This window comes from Tasmannia lanceolata, unplaced genomic scaffold (assembly GCF_043159265.1).
Source record: "Tasmannia lanceolata isolate RefF3 unplaced genomic scaffold, GAP_Taslan_0.1 ptg000016l, whole genome shotgun sequence".
NCBI lineage: Eukaryota > Viridiplantae > Streptophyta > Magnoliopsida > Canellales > Winteraceae > Tasmannia > Tasmannia lanceolata.
In genome coordinates, this window is record NW_027518693.1 from 2,014,014 (window position 1) to 2,028,245 (window position 14,232).

General features: G+C 37.6%; 2 protein-coding genes across 4 annotated transcripts; both read left to right on the forward strand.

The window, feature by feature from the left end:
* Positions 1-422: 422 nt before the first annotated feature.
* LOC143849085 (O-fucosyltransferase family protein) lies at positions 423-12,589 on the forward strand. Of its 3 annotated transcripts, XM_077358138.1 has the most exons (12): positions 423-808; positions 2,718-2,796; positions 3,163-3,230; positions 4,609-4,697; positions 4,802-4,979; positions 7,446-7,574; positions 7,738-7,871; positions 7,936-8,167; positions 8,262-8,446; positions 9,763-9,858; positions 9,968-10,109; positions 12,450-12,589. In XM_077358138.1, exons 1-11 carry the CDS (start codon positions 620-622, stop codon positions 10,104-10,106), a joined length of 1,518 nt encoding a protein of 505 aa, XP_077214253.1. In that variant the 5' UTR covers positions 423-619; the 3' UTR covers positions 10,107-10,109; positions 12,450-12,589. The 3 variants fall into 3 exon arrangements, with proteins under 3 accessions (XP_077214253.1, XP_077214251.1, XP_077214254.1); XM_077358136.1 differs by lacking the exon at positions 12,450-12,589 and having other exon boundaries at positions 9,968-10,388; XM_077358139.1 differs by lacking the exon at positions 12,450-12,589 and having other exon boundaries at positions 425-808; positions 7,954-8,167; positions 9,968-10,388.
* LOC143849086 (chitinase 1-like) lies at positions 12,454-13,636 on the forward strand. The gene is made up of 2 exons (XM_077358140.1): positions 12,454-12,720; positions 12,997-13,636. Exons 1-2 carry the CDS (start codon positions 12,461-12,463, stop codon positions 13,541-13,543), a joined length of 807 nt encoding a protein of 268 aa, XP_077214255.1. The 5' UTR covers positions 12,454-12,460; the 3' UTR covers positions 13,544-13,636.
* The last annotated feature ends 596 nt before the right edge of the window (positions 13,637-14,232 follow it).

Consider the following 14,232-nt stretch of genomic DNA (forward strand, 5'->3'; position numbering starts at 1 on the left):
GTCTCGTGGGTTTACCCTAAGACCTAGTACTACCATCAATTGATCACAAGGACCACTATTAGAAGACTAAAGCCATAGATCAGGCACACAAGCCAAAATGGACTGTACAGCCCACATCATAAGATGATCCAAACCGTCCATTTGAGGCAACAAAGTAAATAGGTTGTGCCCTAAAAATGATTGCAATAGATCGGATAGTTTTCGGGGCACAACCTATTTACATTGTGGCCTATCAAATGGACGGTTTGGATCATCCTATGCATTGGGCAGTACAGTCCATTTTGAAAGATAAGGGGTGAATATTGTAATAGAAGGGTGTGAATTGATCACCCCTTTTAGTTGGAGTGGATTGGTCTAAAAGGGGGGAGCGGAAATATCAACTCCCCTATGCTTTGGATATTTAATAAAGGCACTAAATACTAATGTTTCCCAAATTTTAAAGTCGTTAATAAGATTGTTGAAAATTGGGGAGTGATTAATCGACCCCCATAGATCTTAAATCGTTATTAGTTGGGAATTGCTAGCATGGTCTCTACTCTCTCCTCCAAATCGATCTCCACAAATCAAAACGCTATATCAAGTTGGTTCATGTGAGGATGGTATAGGGAGCATAAGAGAGATGGTAAACAGCAGAGCCTTTTTTCATGGCAGAACAACTCGGTTTCTCCCAAACCCATCTCCTTCATCCATCTCTGCTTACGTTTTCCTGCTTCTCCTTCTCTCCCTATTCATATTCATTTTCTCCACCAGACAGATCTCAGATGACGATGAAAAGCCTTTCTTCTCTGAATCAGAGGTTTCTCATCCGGTAATTTTTGAGCTCCCTCTCTTTTAGCGCACCCTTATCGACTAATTAGGGCATGGCTGTAATGTTTGAAACTTCGCTGTTTTGGGGATTTTGAATTGTGGGTTTTGTAGCTTTGCGTTGTATTGTTGATGGGTTCTTCTATTTTGCTCTTGAATTGTGGAGTTTTTTATTTTTTTTTATTTTTATGATTTGCCATTTTCTTGGTCGACCTCCCTTTATTGGTGCTTTCTGGGTTATAGGGATTCGCTTGATTGCTACTTTTGGGAAAATGGTCCGCGAGTTTTGTATTTTATTCGCTGTTTGGTACTCCTCTTCTGGTGATCTTAATGTTCAATTAGCATTTTACAAAGAAAAAATTATTGCTAGAAGGATTTTTATTTTGATTCGCTTAGTTGGGATTTCTTTTATCGTAAGCGAGATCTGGCTTTAAAGGGTGTTTGGCAGGTGAAAGGATAGGTTTTGCAATGTTGCAAGGCCAGGAAAGGGTACGGATAGTGTGGTGAAACAAGTTAGATAAAGATGATGTGGGAGTGTATATAAACAACTTTTTTTTTATCATGTATTGGCTAGGTAAGTTCATGATGATTGGATATATGACGTTACATGACTGAATGCCAAAAATTGCAGGAGTGATACTCATATAATTAGGTGTCTGGGTCTGGATTTTGTTGTGTAATTGATATCGTGATTGAATGTTGGTTATGTTGTCGAATGCATTCATTCTTGGATGTTTTGCTTGTGATGCATTAACATACACCTGGGTGATATGTAGCATAATGTATAATACAAAACTAACTCTTCCCTTGTACAGGCTTCTTCACATTGTATACATTTATTGGGTTCTAAAAATTTTAGACTAGTATCACATTGTATACATTTATTGGGTTCTCTAATGTACCATTTAACTACGCTTGAAAAATATTTATTTATTTATTTATTTTTAAAAAGGTAGCCAATTTTATTGCTGGAAACAAAGAATACCGAGATGGTCCATACAAAGATAGAGAAAATAGAAGAAATAAGTGAGAACAAAGCAGAAATAATTAGGGAGGAAGAGAATCATAAAGCGCCAACGACTTTAATGAAACTCCTGCTTTTGCAAGGCCATCCACCACCTCGTTGGCGGAGCGGCGCACGTGCAGAAAAGCTATAGAAGAAGATCTCACCAAATCTAACATTTCATCAAGTTGTCAAATCTCCACGACAGCTTTTGAAGACCATTAAGCCATCAAATCACATTCAATGAATCCCCCTTCACCACCACTTTATTAGTTCTATCTCTAGCTAAGAGTCTCAATCCTTGGTGCACTGCACGCACCTCGGCTTCCATCGCATCCGTTACTCCCAAGGGACCCGCAAAAGCCCAAACTACCCCCTTCTCATTTCTTAGATCTCCCCCAATCCCAGCTGGGCCCGGATTCCCCAAGCTAAATCCATCAAAGTTGAGTTTAAAAAAACCAGACGCAGGGGGAATCCAGACTTGAACAATTTTTTGCCTGGCCTACACACTGCTGCAAACTTCGACCCACCCTTTCAACAAGTCATAGCCAGAAGAACTACTGCAAAATTATTTATTTCTTATCGGTGTTTAAAAACTCCACGACTAAATCATTAACTCGTCGAGTTGCTTCCCTATTACCTTGGCTGTGTTCTCTTATGAATTTGAATAATTTGAAGAACTGAACTTGAGTAGATTCTATACTTGAAGTGCTTTTTTTAAAGAAACTGGGATGCTATGTGGGTCTTGAAAACCTAAGCTTTAAACTAATTTTGCCACATTGCTTATAGAATATATGATTACACAATATATGTTAGCGTTCCCCGTAGATAAATGTGCTACAATTTCTCTTCCCCACAAGTCGGTTATTGATTAAAATTTCAACAAGGTGGATACTTTTTATTATTGCAGGTGTTGGAAGACCATCTTTGGGATGCTCCTTTCAGCTATGGTTTCCGCCCCTGCACGTACCCTACCCGTAGATATGAGGGTATATTTCTTTGTCCTTTTTAGGTGTTTTGGACTTAGATGTGCTTTCATATTAGTTGACCTTTTTATGATGCATTTAGTATGAGCATCTATGAAATGGAGGGCTTGTACTTAAAACAGGACTTCTTGAACCATTAAATTCAAACCCCACTTCATAGATATGTTCGTGGCCTCCTTACTTGAAAAGAAAATCACATTCTAGAGTTGGAAATACTTCTGTATGGAGCAATTTTTATTTTAGCATCCCATTGACCATTCTATTTCCATTATATAAAAATTTTAACAGTTCCAATTATATTTTAATCCTTTCTGAAGTCTGAAATGTTTATGTATTTCGCATAACACTGAGGCATCTGTTACATGTCAGCTCCTCAAGATTGGGATCGCTATATAACCGTGAGAAGTAATGGTGGACTTAATCAAATGCGAACGGGTGTAAGTAATTAACCATCGCACTTTACTTACAATGTATTTTTATTTTTTCTATGTTGTTCCAACCTCTACTGGAATATACAGGCACATGCTTCGTCTACTCTAGAAGGCTTTCAAATTTCTTTCCTATATGTAGTGAGTCTACTAGGCTAGTGACTATGAATGATCTGATCCTCTAGTTTTGCGGCTTAAAATAAATTCATTTGGAATGCTGTACAGAGCATTGGCCTCTGACTTGTATATCTCTTTAACAATCAAGGCTTCTGCGATGTTTCACTTGTTCTGCTCAAATAGTTTAGGAATGTCCTGCTCAATTCTATTTTTATGCAAATCATTCAAAAAAAAAAATTCTATTTTTATGCAATAATGCTTGTGTCCAAGTGTAGTTTTTTGTGCATGTTTCTTCTGGTTGGTTTTCCATTTTACTAACACATACCAAATGAGTATTGTCTTGATGCTGGTGTCACTCTGGATAATGATAATGTAATTTGAAACAATAAATGCACACAAAGAAATTTAATTGTATTGGTCAGTTACTTAATTGAGTTCTAACCGTTTCATCAATCGGATTGGCAATCTCTCTCTCTCTCTCTCTCTCTCTCTCTCTCTCGTTTCGATACATCTTGTTATAAAAATATATCAAAGCAAGAGAGAGGAGGCAATTCCTCCTGAAATTAGATCATCAGGTAGAGGAAGAAGACAAGATGGGACTCAACACCAAATTGAAAGTTCTTTAATAGAATTCAGAATCCATGATGCATCTTTAAATTTTCCCACAAACTCATTATATATGCCTAATACCATCCCATTTCCTGCTTCTAATATAAGAATAGCCTCTGCCCTACTTCCGACTCATGGTTTTAAATATCCATTGAAACACACGAAATGGCCAAAATGTTTCTGTTTCCATCCCAACCGAAACACAAGTACCGAAATCGAAACACACAACATAATCAAAATCGTTAGTGTATGTTGTTGCTAGGGACTATCTCATGAGGGCATTTCGTGGCTGCCTGTTGCATGAGAGAGCAGCCGGCTCAGATGAATTAAATGAATAAGACAAAATCTGCGGAAAAGTGAGCCTGTGTGGCTGCTCGCACATGCAACAGCCACCCGAGAAATGCTGTTTGCGATAGTCCCTAGCAAATCCCTAATTATATTTAAAAGAATTTCATGTGAAATGTGGTGTATATATTGTGTTTTTTTTTTTTTTTTTTTCATTTGAATATTGCGGTGTATGTATTGTGTATAAATATTTATATGAATTACATTTGTAATGTAATGTGTACTGAATTATCAGTCATGCACGACAACGCATGTCACCAGGTGTTCGATGTTAAATCATTACGTAACAAACTTTCTTTCCATTTCTTGTCCATAGATATCTGATATGGTTGCTGTCGCACGTATGATGAATGCAACCCTAGTAATTCCTGAGCTGGATAAGAGATCATTTTGGCGGGATTCAAGGTACGCATTTGTTGTAATTTTGTATTCGATATTGGTGATTACTCTGTCTTCTTTTATTTGTTTTTAACTCATACCTTCCATTATCTTCTTGGGCCTCGAAACAGTACCTTTTCAGACATATTTGATGAACTTCATTTCATCAGAACCCTGCAAGGAGACGTAAGGATAGTGAAGCAGCTTCCCAAGGAATTGGGATCTGTTCCGAGAGCCCGGAAGCACTTCACTACCTGGTCTGGTATGAGTTATTATGTGGAAATGGCACGGCTGTGGAAGGATTATCAGGTATTCTTTTGTTTTTTCCAAATTGTGTCAGGTCTGAAAGGCTACTTAAGACCATTCCCTTAGACCCTTTTTTTTTTTGAAATAGTGATATATTGAATAAAGGAACCGAGATGGTCCACAAAAGTTACAAAAAAGAAAGACAAGGAACTAAAACAAAAAATACAATTATGGGGGGAGATGATCAAACCACTCCAAACTCGACCTACTAACCCCAGATTTGGGTAGGGAGTCAGCTTCACCATTCGCAGATCTCCTTACATGTACAAAAGATATGGCAGATCCAGACACCCAATCTGAAATCTCCTCAATAAAACTGAGGAATCTCCAGGGGGGGGGGGGGGGGGGGGGAGGGGGGGAGGGAATCCCGAAAGCCACCTTACGACATTGGAAGAGTCTCCTTCCACAATCACCTTATTCAAAATACTTTTATTTAGATGTAAAATACCCGAATAAGCTGCTCTTACTTCCGCCTCATTTGAGTCACTTGTACCATTAGGGCCGGAGAATGCCCATACCACCACTCCTCCTTCATTCAGATGTGGTCATTTTGATAGTTTTTATGTTCTCATGGAAGTTATCCGAAAGCACAGCATAGCAGGAATTTACTTATTTGTTTTTCCTTTATGATTTTATCACCTTAATGTTTTGAATTTGACATGATGCTTATTCTTTTCAATTTTCATTTTGATTAGTTTCTCTAGAGCATTGGAATTTTTAATAATTTATGAAGCCGTGCCTTCCTCAGTTGCCTGGGTAGCCAATCATGATATTTCCATGATATTGTAAAGGCTGCCAATTGGAATGCATAAATGTGATGTTTGAAGTGGTCAAACTTATGTTCATCAGGGTATCCTAGATCATTATGAGCATGGTTCAAAATATTGGTAACATATTGTCTGTGTATATCGATGCGTATCTTTAACGGATGAGACAAATAAAATAAACACCTTGATATCAAAGGCTTACAAACATCACACCCATATCGGGTTGTTGTTGGACGTAGAAGCTGATACAGACATTATGCCGTCTGTCTCGAAACATATGTGCTACAATGCGGATATGGTGTCATTCCCTCGTAATTTTTGCATATGCGATTTCCTTTTTTTCTTAAGGGATTCTCAGTCCTTCAGAGCTATAGAAACTTTTTATGTCCCCTTGCGCAAACAAAACACAGAAAACAATTGCATCCATTGATTTCGAATCACATACTCGCTGGTAAGCCAAAGCTTTTGATGCCTATAAGATGCTCCTGGTTCCTTTATTTTGAATCACGTACTCTTATTACTCTGTTCTACCTTCCTTCCTCATCTTTTTCTTCTTCTTTCACTATCTATATATGGTTCCTCATGCTGTCGGTTGTTGCGAGCTTCTTAGATTTTTTGTCATCATTCAATTCGTCATCATTCTTCGTCCTCATGCTTCTTATATTCTTTCTCTATCAACCCGTACGGAAGGAATCTTGAAGCAAATTTTATCAAGTACTTGACAAGATCCTGGCGCAAAGAGTCTCGGACAATGTTGACCTAGTATTAGTTTTCGTTTTTTAACAAAGGGCTATATAGAAAATCTAACCAAATGACCAAAATTGTCAATCGATCGAATAGTACCATAAGATGAAGGCACACTTCTGTGCAAATTGAATGGGATAGTTTGCTAGCTTAATGTTATTAAGCCTATCATGCGCTTTTGTTAAATTCTGTATCTAACTCAACTGTTTGCCCTTTATGTCAAAATTAGAAATTGCATTCTTCATTGTTTTAACATCTTTTATAATCATTGGCCTTCTCTTCCCCTTTTCATTTTGAAAGGATAATGAAAAATTTATTTTTTTTAAAATAAATTAAATCATCCTATGGACCTTATGATATGTATTTAGGTGATGTCGCTGCTGCTTCTCAATCCTGATCGATTGATCAAATGACAGCTGGGAAAGCATGCCCAATATAGCTGATTCCGACCTAGATACACCTCTCTAGTGATAACAGGCATCCCTTTTGCTGTTCTTAAAAGGAGAGCAAAAGATAGTCATTCACAGCTATTGTGGATAGTTGGTTGTATGTGTTCCACACTTGGTCATTCCACACATATTTAACCCATTATCCATTTTTGTTTATTGGTACAGCTGTGAAGTTTTTTTTATCTGCATTATCCATTGCAAGTCAAATGACAATGACTTCCTGTCAAGTATGAGTTGTCCCCTAAACCCTTCTGCCATTTCTTTGCATGCTCAACACATGCATTTCTGCAAGACACAGATTTACCAATTTGAAGTGGTAATTATCATGGATAAGTAGTCATTCAAAGGTGGGACTGAGCTTGGTTCTACATAGCGTTTAATATTACCACGTGGATGTTTATGAAATGTCATCAACGACATATCATTTTCATCTGATTTGTCTTTGGATAATGTAGCATATTAAGGTTTATAATTCAAGGAGTTGCTTCTGAATCTGTCTTTCGTCTCAGGTGATTCATGTTCCCAAATCTGATTCACGGCTATCAAACAGTAACCTCCCTCTTGACATTCAGAGGTTGCGATGTCGTGCTTTATATTATGCTCTCCGCTTTTCCCCTCCAATTGAGAGCCTCGGAGAGGTCTGACCTCTAATTGCCCAATCTCTTATTTCTCACGCATTCCTTGGGAAACCTCATATGCGCTCTTCATTTATATTTTCTTCTGTCATGAATGCATTTAGGAGATTTCCTATGGGGTATCCTGTAAATTAGGTTCTGAGCATACATGACGGTGACACCACAGAAGCTGGTGGAGCGTCTGAGATCAAAAGGACAATATATTGCTCTTCATCTACGATATGAAAAAGATATGCTGTCCTTTACCGGTTGTACATATGGTCTGACGGAAACAGAGGCTGAAGAACTGAGCATAATGAGGTTAGAGACAGGAACTTATTATTTTGGAAATGACTACTCCCTTGTTAATTTGTGTAAGGTTTAGCTTTGTATTTGATTTTAGGGAGAATACAAACCACTGGAAGATGAAGAAAATAAACTCTACAGAACAGAGGATTGGAGGTTATTGCCCGCTAACTCCTAAGGAGGTGGGGATATTTCTGCGCGCTCTTGATTACGCTCCATCCACATCAATTTACATCGCAGCTGGTGAAATATATGGTGGCAACGCCCACCTTTCAGAGCTCAGATTGTACTTCCCAAATTTAGTTTTTAAGGTCTGTCACTATGTGGTAGTTTGCATAAATTCCATAACAAAATAAACGAACACATCCATCTTCATCCAAGTAACAGATTCCCTGATTGTGGCAGGAAACATTGGCAACCCCAGAAGAACTGAAAATGTTTGCTAATCATGCTTCCCAGACGGCGGCACTAGATTACATTGTGTCCATAGAAAGTGATGTGTTTGTTCCATCATATGCGGGTAACATGGCAAGAGCTGTAGAGGGGCATCGCAGATTCTTAGGCCATCGTAAGACAATCAGCCCAGATAGGTACTCTTCTTTACCAATGAATAAGTGATTATTAGAATGTAATTTTTTATTAGATGAATCTTGAATTACCAGCCACTTGTGTTATGAATGAATGAAAGCACTGAAGAAACTACTCCCTATTTCTTAGTTTTTTTGCTAATTTGCTGACATTTATTCAATTTGAATGCCCCTTATCCCTAGCAACAGATAACATCTAATATTGTTAACCTATGTCAGGTACGATTTTCGGAATCCAACACGGGTATCGAGTATCGGATTCGCCAAATCTCTAAAAGAAAGATTCGTGGATTCTCCAAAATACTTTTATTGATTTTTTATTTTTATTTTTATACATAATATTATGATTACAACAAGTAATTAAATAGGTTACAATCTTGGACTTTATATTTTCGAGAAAAAAATTAAATAGGTTAAGTTAATATTAAAAAAAAATTAATAGGTTGAGTAAATATAATTTAATCTCCATATAAAAACGTATTATAAATTTTTGATCCCTCATTTAAAAACTTATTATTAAGATGAATAAAACTCAAAAGATATGGTAATTGTAAAGTTGCGGTAGTAATTTTCAAAAAAATAAAATAAAAAACACATAAAAGTTACAGAAATTGGAATGCGACACGTGTGCTTCAGCCATTCGTCATTGTTAGTTACTTAGTTGCCTGTTTGTTTTGGATTTTTGAAAACCGATTATTGGACACTAGTCCAATAATCAGTTTTGAACTCACAATCGGTTCTCGAAATCCAAAAGAAACAGGGCCTGAGGAAAAGAACCGGATTCTTCGACTAATTTGAAAAGTATGTCCTTTTTAATTTTACACGATATTAGTATTGAAAAATGACTACTTGTTCCCAGGAAACTAGATATGAAAAAAACATGCATGGAAGTTATTTCAGAACTTAGGCCTGTTTGGACTTTGGATGCAGAGAAGATTTGGATTTGGATTTCCCACATTTGCAGCCCTTTTTGCATTGTAATTTGGATCCGGATCAAATTCTTGGATTTCCAAGTCAGCAACTCACAGTGAAAAAAGTCAGATTTCCAAAAATGCTGTGCAAATAAGAAATTGGAAATCCACAGATGTGGCAGTTTCCTTCACCCTCTTTGCTCCTCAACCTCTCCCCTCCAATAGGAAGTACCCCCCTTCCCTCTCACTCTCACTCAACATGAGCTGCCGGATCTATTCATTTTGTATTCAAAACTCAATTCCAAATCCAAATACAATATATGAGGTATCCAAACGGGCCCATATTGATCTTTCAGTTTTATGGAATCAAATTGATTTATCATTTCTTTCCCATTCTGTTATTTGCAGGAAAGGGTTGGTAGAAATCTTTGATAAGATGGAAAGAGGAGAACTAAATGAAGCATCATCATTATCAAGGCTTGTAACTCAGATGCACAGGCTCAGGTACTTGTACTTCATTTATACACCCGATAGTATTTTATATATGATATGCATTTTCTTTTTTATCTGCTTTGAAGTTCAAGTGACCAATCTTTCTCTTTGTTATTTACAGGCAGGGTGCTCCGAGGAAAAGGGAAGGATCCGTTCCAGGAATTAAAGGCCGAGGTCGGTTTAGAACTGAAGAGTCTTTCTATGAAAACCCATTTCCTGAGTGCATCTGTAGAACCAAAAACCGTGTTCAAATGACGTGAGAGGTACATACTAGCTTCTCTTTCTTTGGACATTTCAGATTTAACCTATTGAAATCAAGGTTCTTTCAAACCCCAGCTTACCCATCAAAAAAAGAAAAGAAAAGAAAAAGAAAAAGAAAAAGAAATCAAGGTTCTTTTTTTTCCTCCACAAAGACTGTGAGAGGACTTGAGTCCCAAGGACCATTGAACAAATAATTATGTGATCCATTTTGGAACTTCATTGATAAGGATAATTGTATCAATGTTACAATCTGGAAATTGGAGGGTGGTCTCTTTTAGATGCATAATACGGACTAGAATTTGAATTCTGAAATCTGGTTTCTTAAAGAAATGAAAAAAAAAACCCTGTTTTTCTAAGAAATCAAGCCCTTTATTCTCATTGTCGTCAATTTGATTTTTTTTCTTAACCTTAAATTAGCAGGATACATGTAGAACAGTTGGGATTTTCTGGGTTCTATTATCTCGTTGCGTCTCAGCCATGATTGTGAGTAACAGAGGAAGTAATTTAAATCTTTGAGAGTAAACTATGGATGTGAAATCACTTAGCCTCAGTGGGCCTAGCTGATCGGCACAGAAAGGAAAGGAAGAGATTTGTTTGATTAAGAGAAAGAAACCCTTTGGTCGTGAGTTGTTTGTTTGATCCAGGCTCTATTCATTTGTTCCCTCTCAGATCTCCCCTCACCACTTGAGAAACTAAATTTATCATGAGAAAATATTCATGGGTCCCAAACATGGCCTAGACGATTTTTTTTACTACATATAAAACCTGATTTTCTTACTTTAAAATCAAGGAAAACAACAGAAAGGTCTTTTTAGAACGAAACAAAACATACCCTATCTACATAATCAATTTGATGTAGTCAAAGTCATGCATAGGCCACATACATTCTCTAATATAGCATTAGCACATATGTTTTCACGCATCATGTTTCCACATCGCGCCAACTCTTCTTCTTGTTATTTATTTATAAAAATCATTCCTTAAGACAAGTTTAAAGAATTCTTGACAAAAGAATTACAAGACGGCCTTAATTAGTTTCAATTTGATGGGCCATCACTACTTAACATAGTGGGCGCAAGTCCAACGCCAAAAGGCAGTCCTACGACAAGATTTTATTTTTTATTTTTTGAAAGATGAAAATTTCCATAAATATTGAAATAGCATTCGGACCAGTAGTCCCAGCCTGCTTTTACAAATTGCTACCGGGCATACCCGGGCTGTTACAAAAGGAAGAAGACGGATTTTTTCTTCCAGAAATCAGAAGTACACTACCCTTCCTTAAGGTTCGAGACTAATTACAAATATGATACTACTTGAAATGTGATACCGCTGAAAGAGCCCGACGGTTTCACATCACCCTTGATCTAGGATATGATCATTAGATGATGGTGCGACTAGGGGCGTTCAATTCCTATGTTTCAGACGAGGACATGTAATTGCAATCGAAACCGTTGATCTTGTTGACCGTTGATATATAAAAATTTATAGCCTAGTTATTCAAATAAGAACCCTAAATGAGACTTGATGGCTTGGATCATCTGGTCAAGTCAGAAATTGCCGAGATCAATGGACCTGGTTACACCCACGTGGACATGTAGAGCCCAAAAAATTGCTGTGGGTAAGGAGCCTAACTGCCACCGTCTTTTTAATATTTTTAAATTATCATTACAAGTAATACACACATATAATCTTGTGACCATCCTTAAAAACTACGTCCATATGATCAAAACCATTTCTTTCTCCGGCCTAGGAATGAAATAAAGGGAAAAAAAAATACGCAGCCGGCTAAAACTTTAAAACCTATAAAAACACTCCTATAAACACCTCCACAAAATCCATCGAGGAGAAGCATAACCAGTCATGACCACCACCAAACTCTTCTCCCTTTACCTAGCCGTATTCGCCTTCCTCTTTCACTCATTTTCTGGTAAGTAAAAATATGCTTACCGAACTAATATCCTATCTTTGTTACATGTCAAACTCTATTACAATCTATGGTCCATAATCTTATTTTTATTTTCAAAATTTTACGGCTAATTTTCGGCCTCCGCCTATTCAAGAGAGGCCCAACTAGTTTGGCAGAACGATTGATGGGACTTTGACAAAATAGTATTTGTTTCATAATTATGAGATCATTAAGTGCAACCGAATTTATTTTCTCAACCGATTTTAAAAGGTTACTGAAAATGACTCGGATCCAATCAAGGTCCCTTTTGCGGCTCTTTATGCAAGCGCACCCTTGCATCTATCATTCCTCCATATTTAATTTGTTTTATAGCTAAATGTATTCTTTGTACCTGTGTTGGTGTGTTTTGACATATTACAAACAATATTATTGTTAGATGGAAAGGTCATGATGGAATACATAGGAGCCACCGGAGTTCAGGTGACCTTTGAAGATGTTCCCATCGATGATGGGATAGACTTCCACTTCATCCTCAGCTTCGCCGTTGATGCCGACTCCTCAGGCAACCCTCAGAATGGCAAATTCTCCCCTTACTGGATCCCTTCCCTTACGCCAGACTCCGTTGCCGCAATTAAGCAAGAACATCCCAATGTCAAGGTCCTTGCAAGCCTCTCCGGTTGGAGTCTTGGCAACACAGTCCTTCACTGGTATTGTTAAATAACAATTACTCCAAAAGTTTAAGCTGTTAGATATGGCATCATTTAATCTTTTATACTTTTACACTCGACCTCACGCGTGGCCCCTCATTTCAGGGTTGGCCATTAGATGTGGCCCCTCTTTTGGGTTGGCCATTAGATGTGGATTTTTAATATCGAGGAGTTTTGAAACCAGGACCTTTGCTCTGATACCATGTTAAACAACCAATTACTCCAAAAGCTTAAGCAGTTAGAGATGGCGTTATTTAATCTTTTATATTTTCACAGGTATAACCCAACTGACCCTCACAAATGGATCTCCAATGCATTCTCCTCCCTTCAATCCCTCGCCACTACTTACCACCTTGACGGCATCGATATAGACTACGAGAACTTCCCTCACAACTCCACCTTCGCCTTCTGTATCGGTGAGCTTATAACTCTCCTCAAGAACCAAAGTGCCATTACCATAGCCACCATTGCACCATATTATAAGACCGTTGAGCCCTACATTGAACTATACGGTGGTTATGCCGGCGTTATAGACTATGTTAACCACCAGTTCTATACTGATCGAGTAAGGACTCCTGTCGGATTCTTGAAGGCTTTTAAGACGAGGGCTGCACAATTTGATGCAACCAAGCTATTGCCTAGTTATGAAGTGAATGGGAGGGGGATTCAGGGGGATGCATTTTTTAGTGCCTTGAAGTTGTTGGAGAGCAATGGTTTTGCAGTCAATGGTGTGATGATCTTCTCGGCAGATGCCTCTTCCTCTAATGGGTATTACTTTGAGAGGAAATCTCAAGCTTTCTTGCTCAATTCTACTAGCATCTGATGTTCCATTTCTTTTTCTTTGCATATATAATGTGATCTTGAGCAATAACATGTAACTGGACTATATTGCAGTAAACATTTATATTATTCTTCATATGCTTTGACTTTTAATCCGTCAATGGATATTCCTTGTGTTACTTGGTTAATTGGTTCGCTTGGTTTAGATCTGGGTTCGCAGGTTTGTAACTTTCATATGAAAAACAGCACACACCGGTTATCCGTTAACAATCCAAACACAAAAGTGTGTTTTCGGCTTTATATGGTAATAATATGCAGCGTTTCCGAAAAAAATTGGTAAGAACAAAAAAATAAAGAAGTGTGAGACAAACGCAATTAAAGCACAAAGGACATAGGTGGTTCACCACAGTGTGTGGCTATATCCACAGCAGAAGACTTCAAAAGATTTCATTATATGGATAATAAAAGAGGATTATACGAAGTTCTCACCGGATTCACTACAGGAATCGTTTTCCCTCCAAAATAAAACTACGTTCTTTTGGGTATGCAAAACCTTCAGTCCCACAATATTTTCTTCTCCATTACATGATCCAAAACCTCTGATTTGTTGAATTTTTTATATGTCATCCATTTTAAACGTACACAAATCGGAGGGTAAAAGATTATTCTTCAGAGAAGATTAGTATAGATTGTGTGTGGGCCGCAATGTATTTTTTCGTCAACCATATAAAA

What these genes read in the sequence shown, in the direction of transcription:
- LOC143849086 (XM_077358140.1), top strand. Translation starts at nt 12,461, where the DNA reads ATGATGGAATACATAGGAGCCACCGGAGTTCAGGTGACCTTTGAAGAT. An exon ending in GGCAACACAGTCCTTCACTG is followed by an intron (nt 12,721 to 12,996) that starts GTATTGTTAAAT and finishes ATATTTTCACAG; the next exon opens with GTATAACCCAACTGACCCTC.
- LOC143849085 (XM_077358138.1), top strand. Translation starts at nt 620, where the DNA reads ATGGTAAACAGCAGAGCCTTTTTTCATGGCAGAACAACTCGGTTTCTC. An exon ending in TTAATCAAATGCGAACGGGT is followed by an intron (nt 3,231 to 4,608) that starts GTAAGTAATTAA and finishes TCTTGTCCATAG; the next exon opens with ATATCTGATATGGTTGCTGT. An exon ending in GGCTGTGGAAGGATTATCAG is followed by an intron (nt 4,980 to 7,445) that starts GTATTCTTTTGT and finishes CTTTCGTCTCAG; the next exon opens with GTGATTCATGTTCCCAAATC.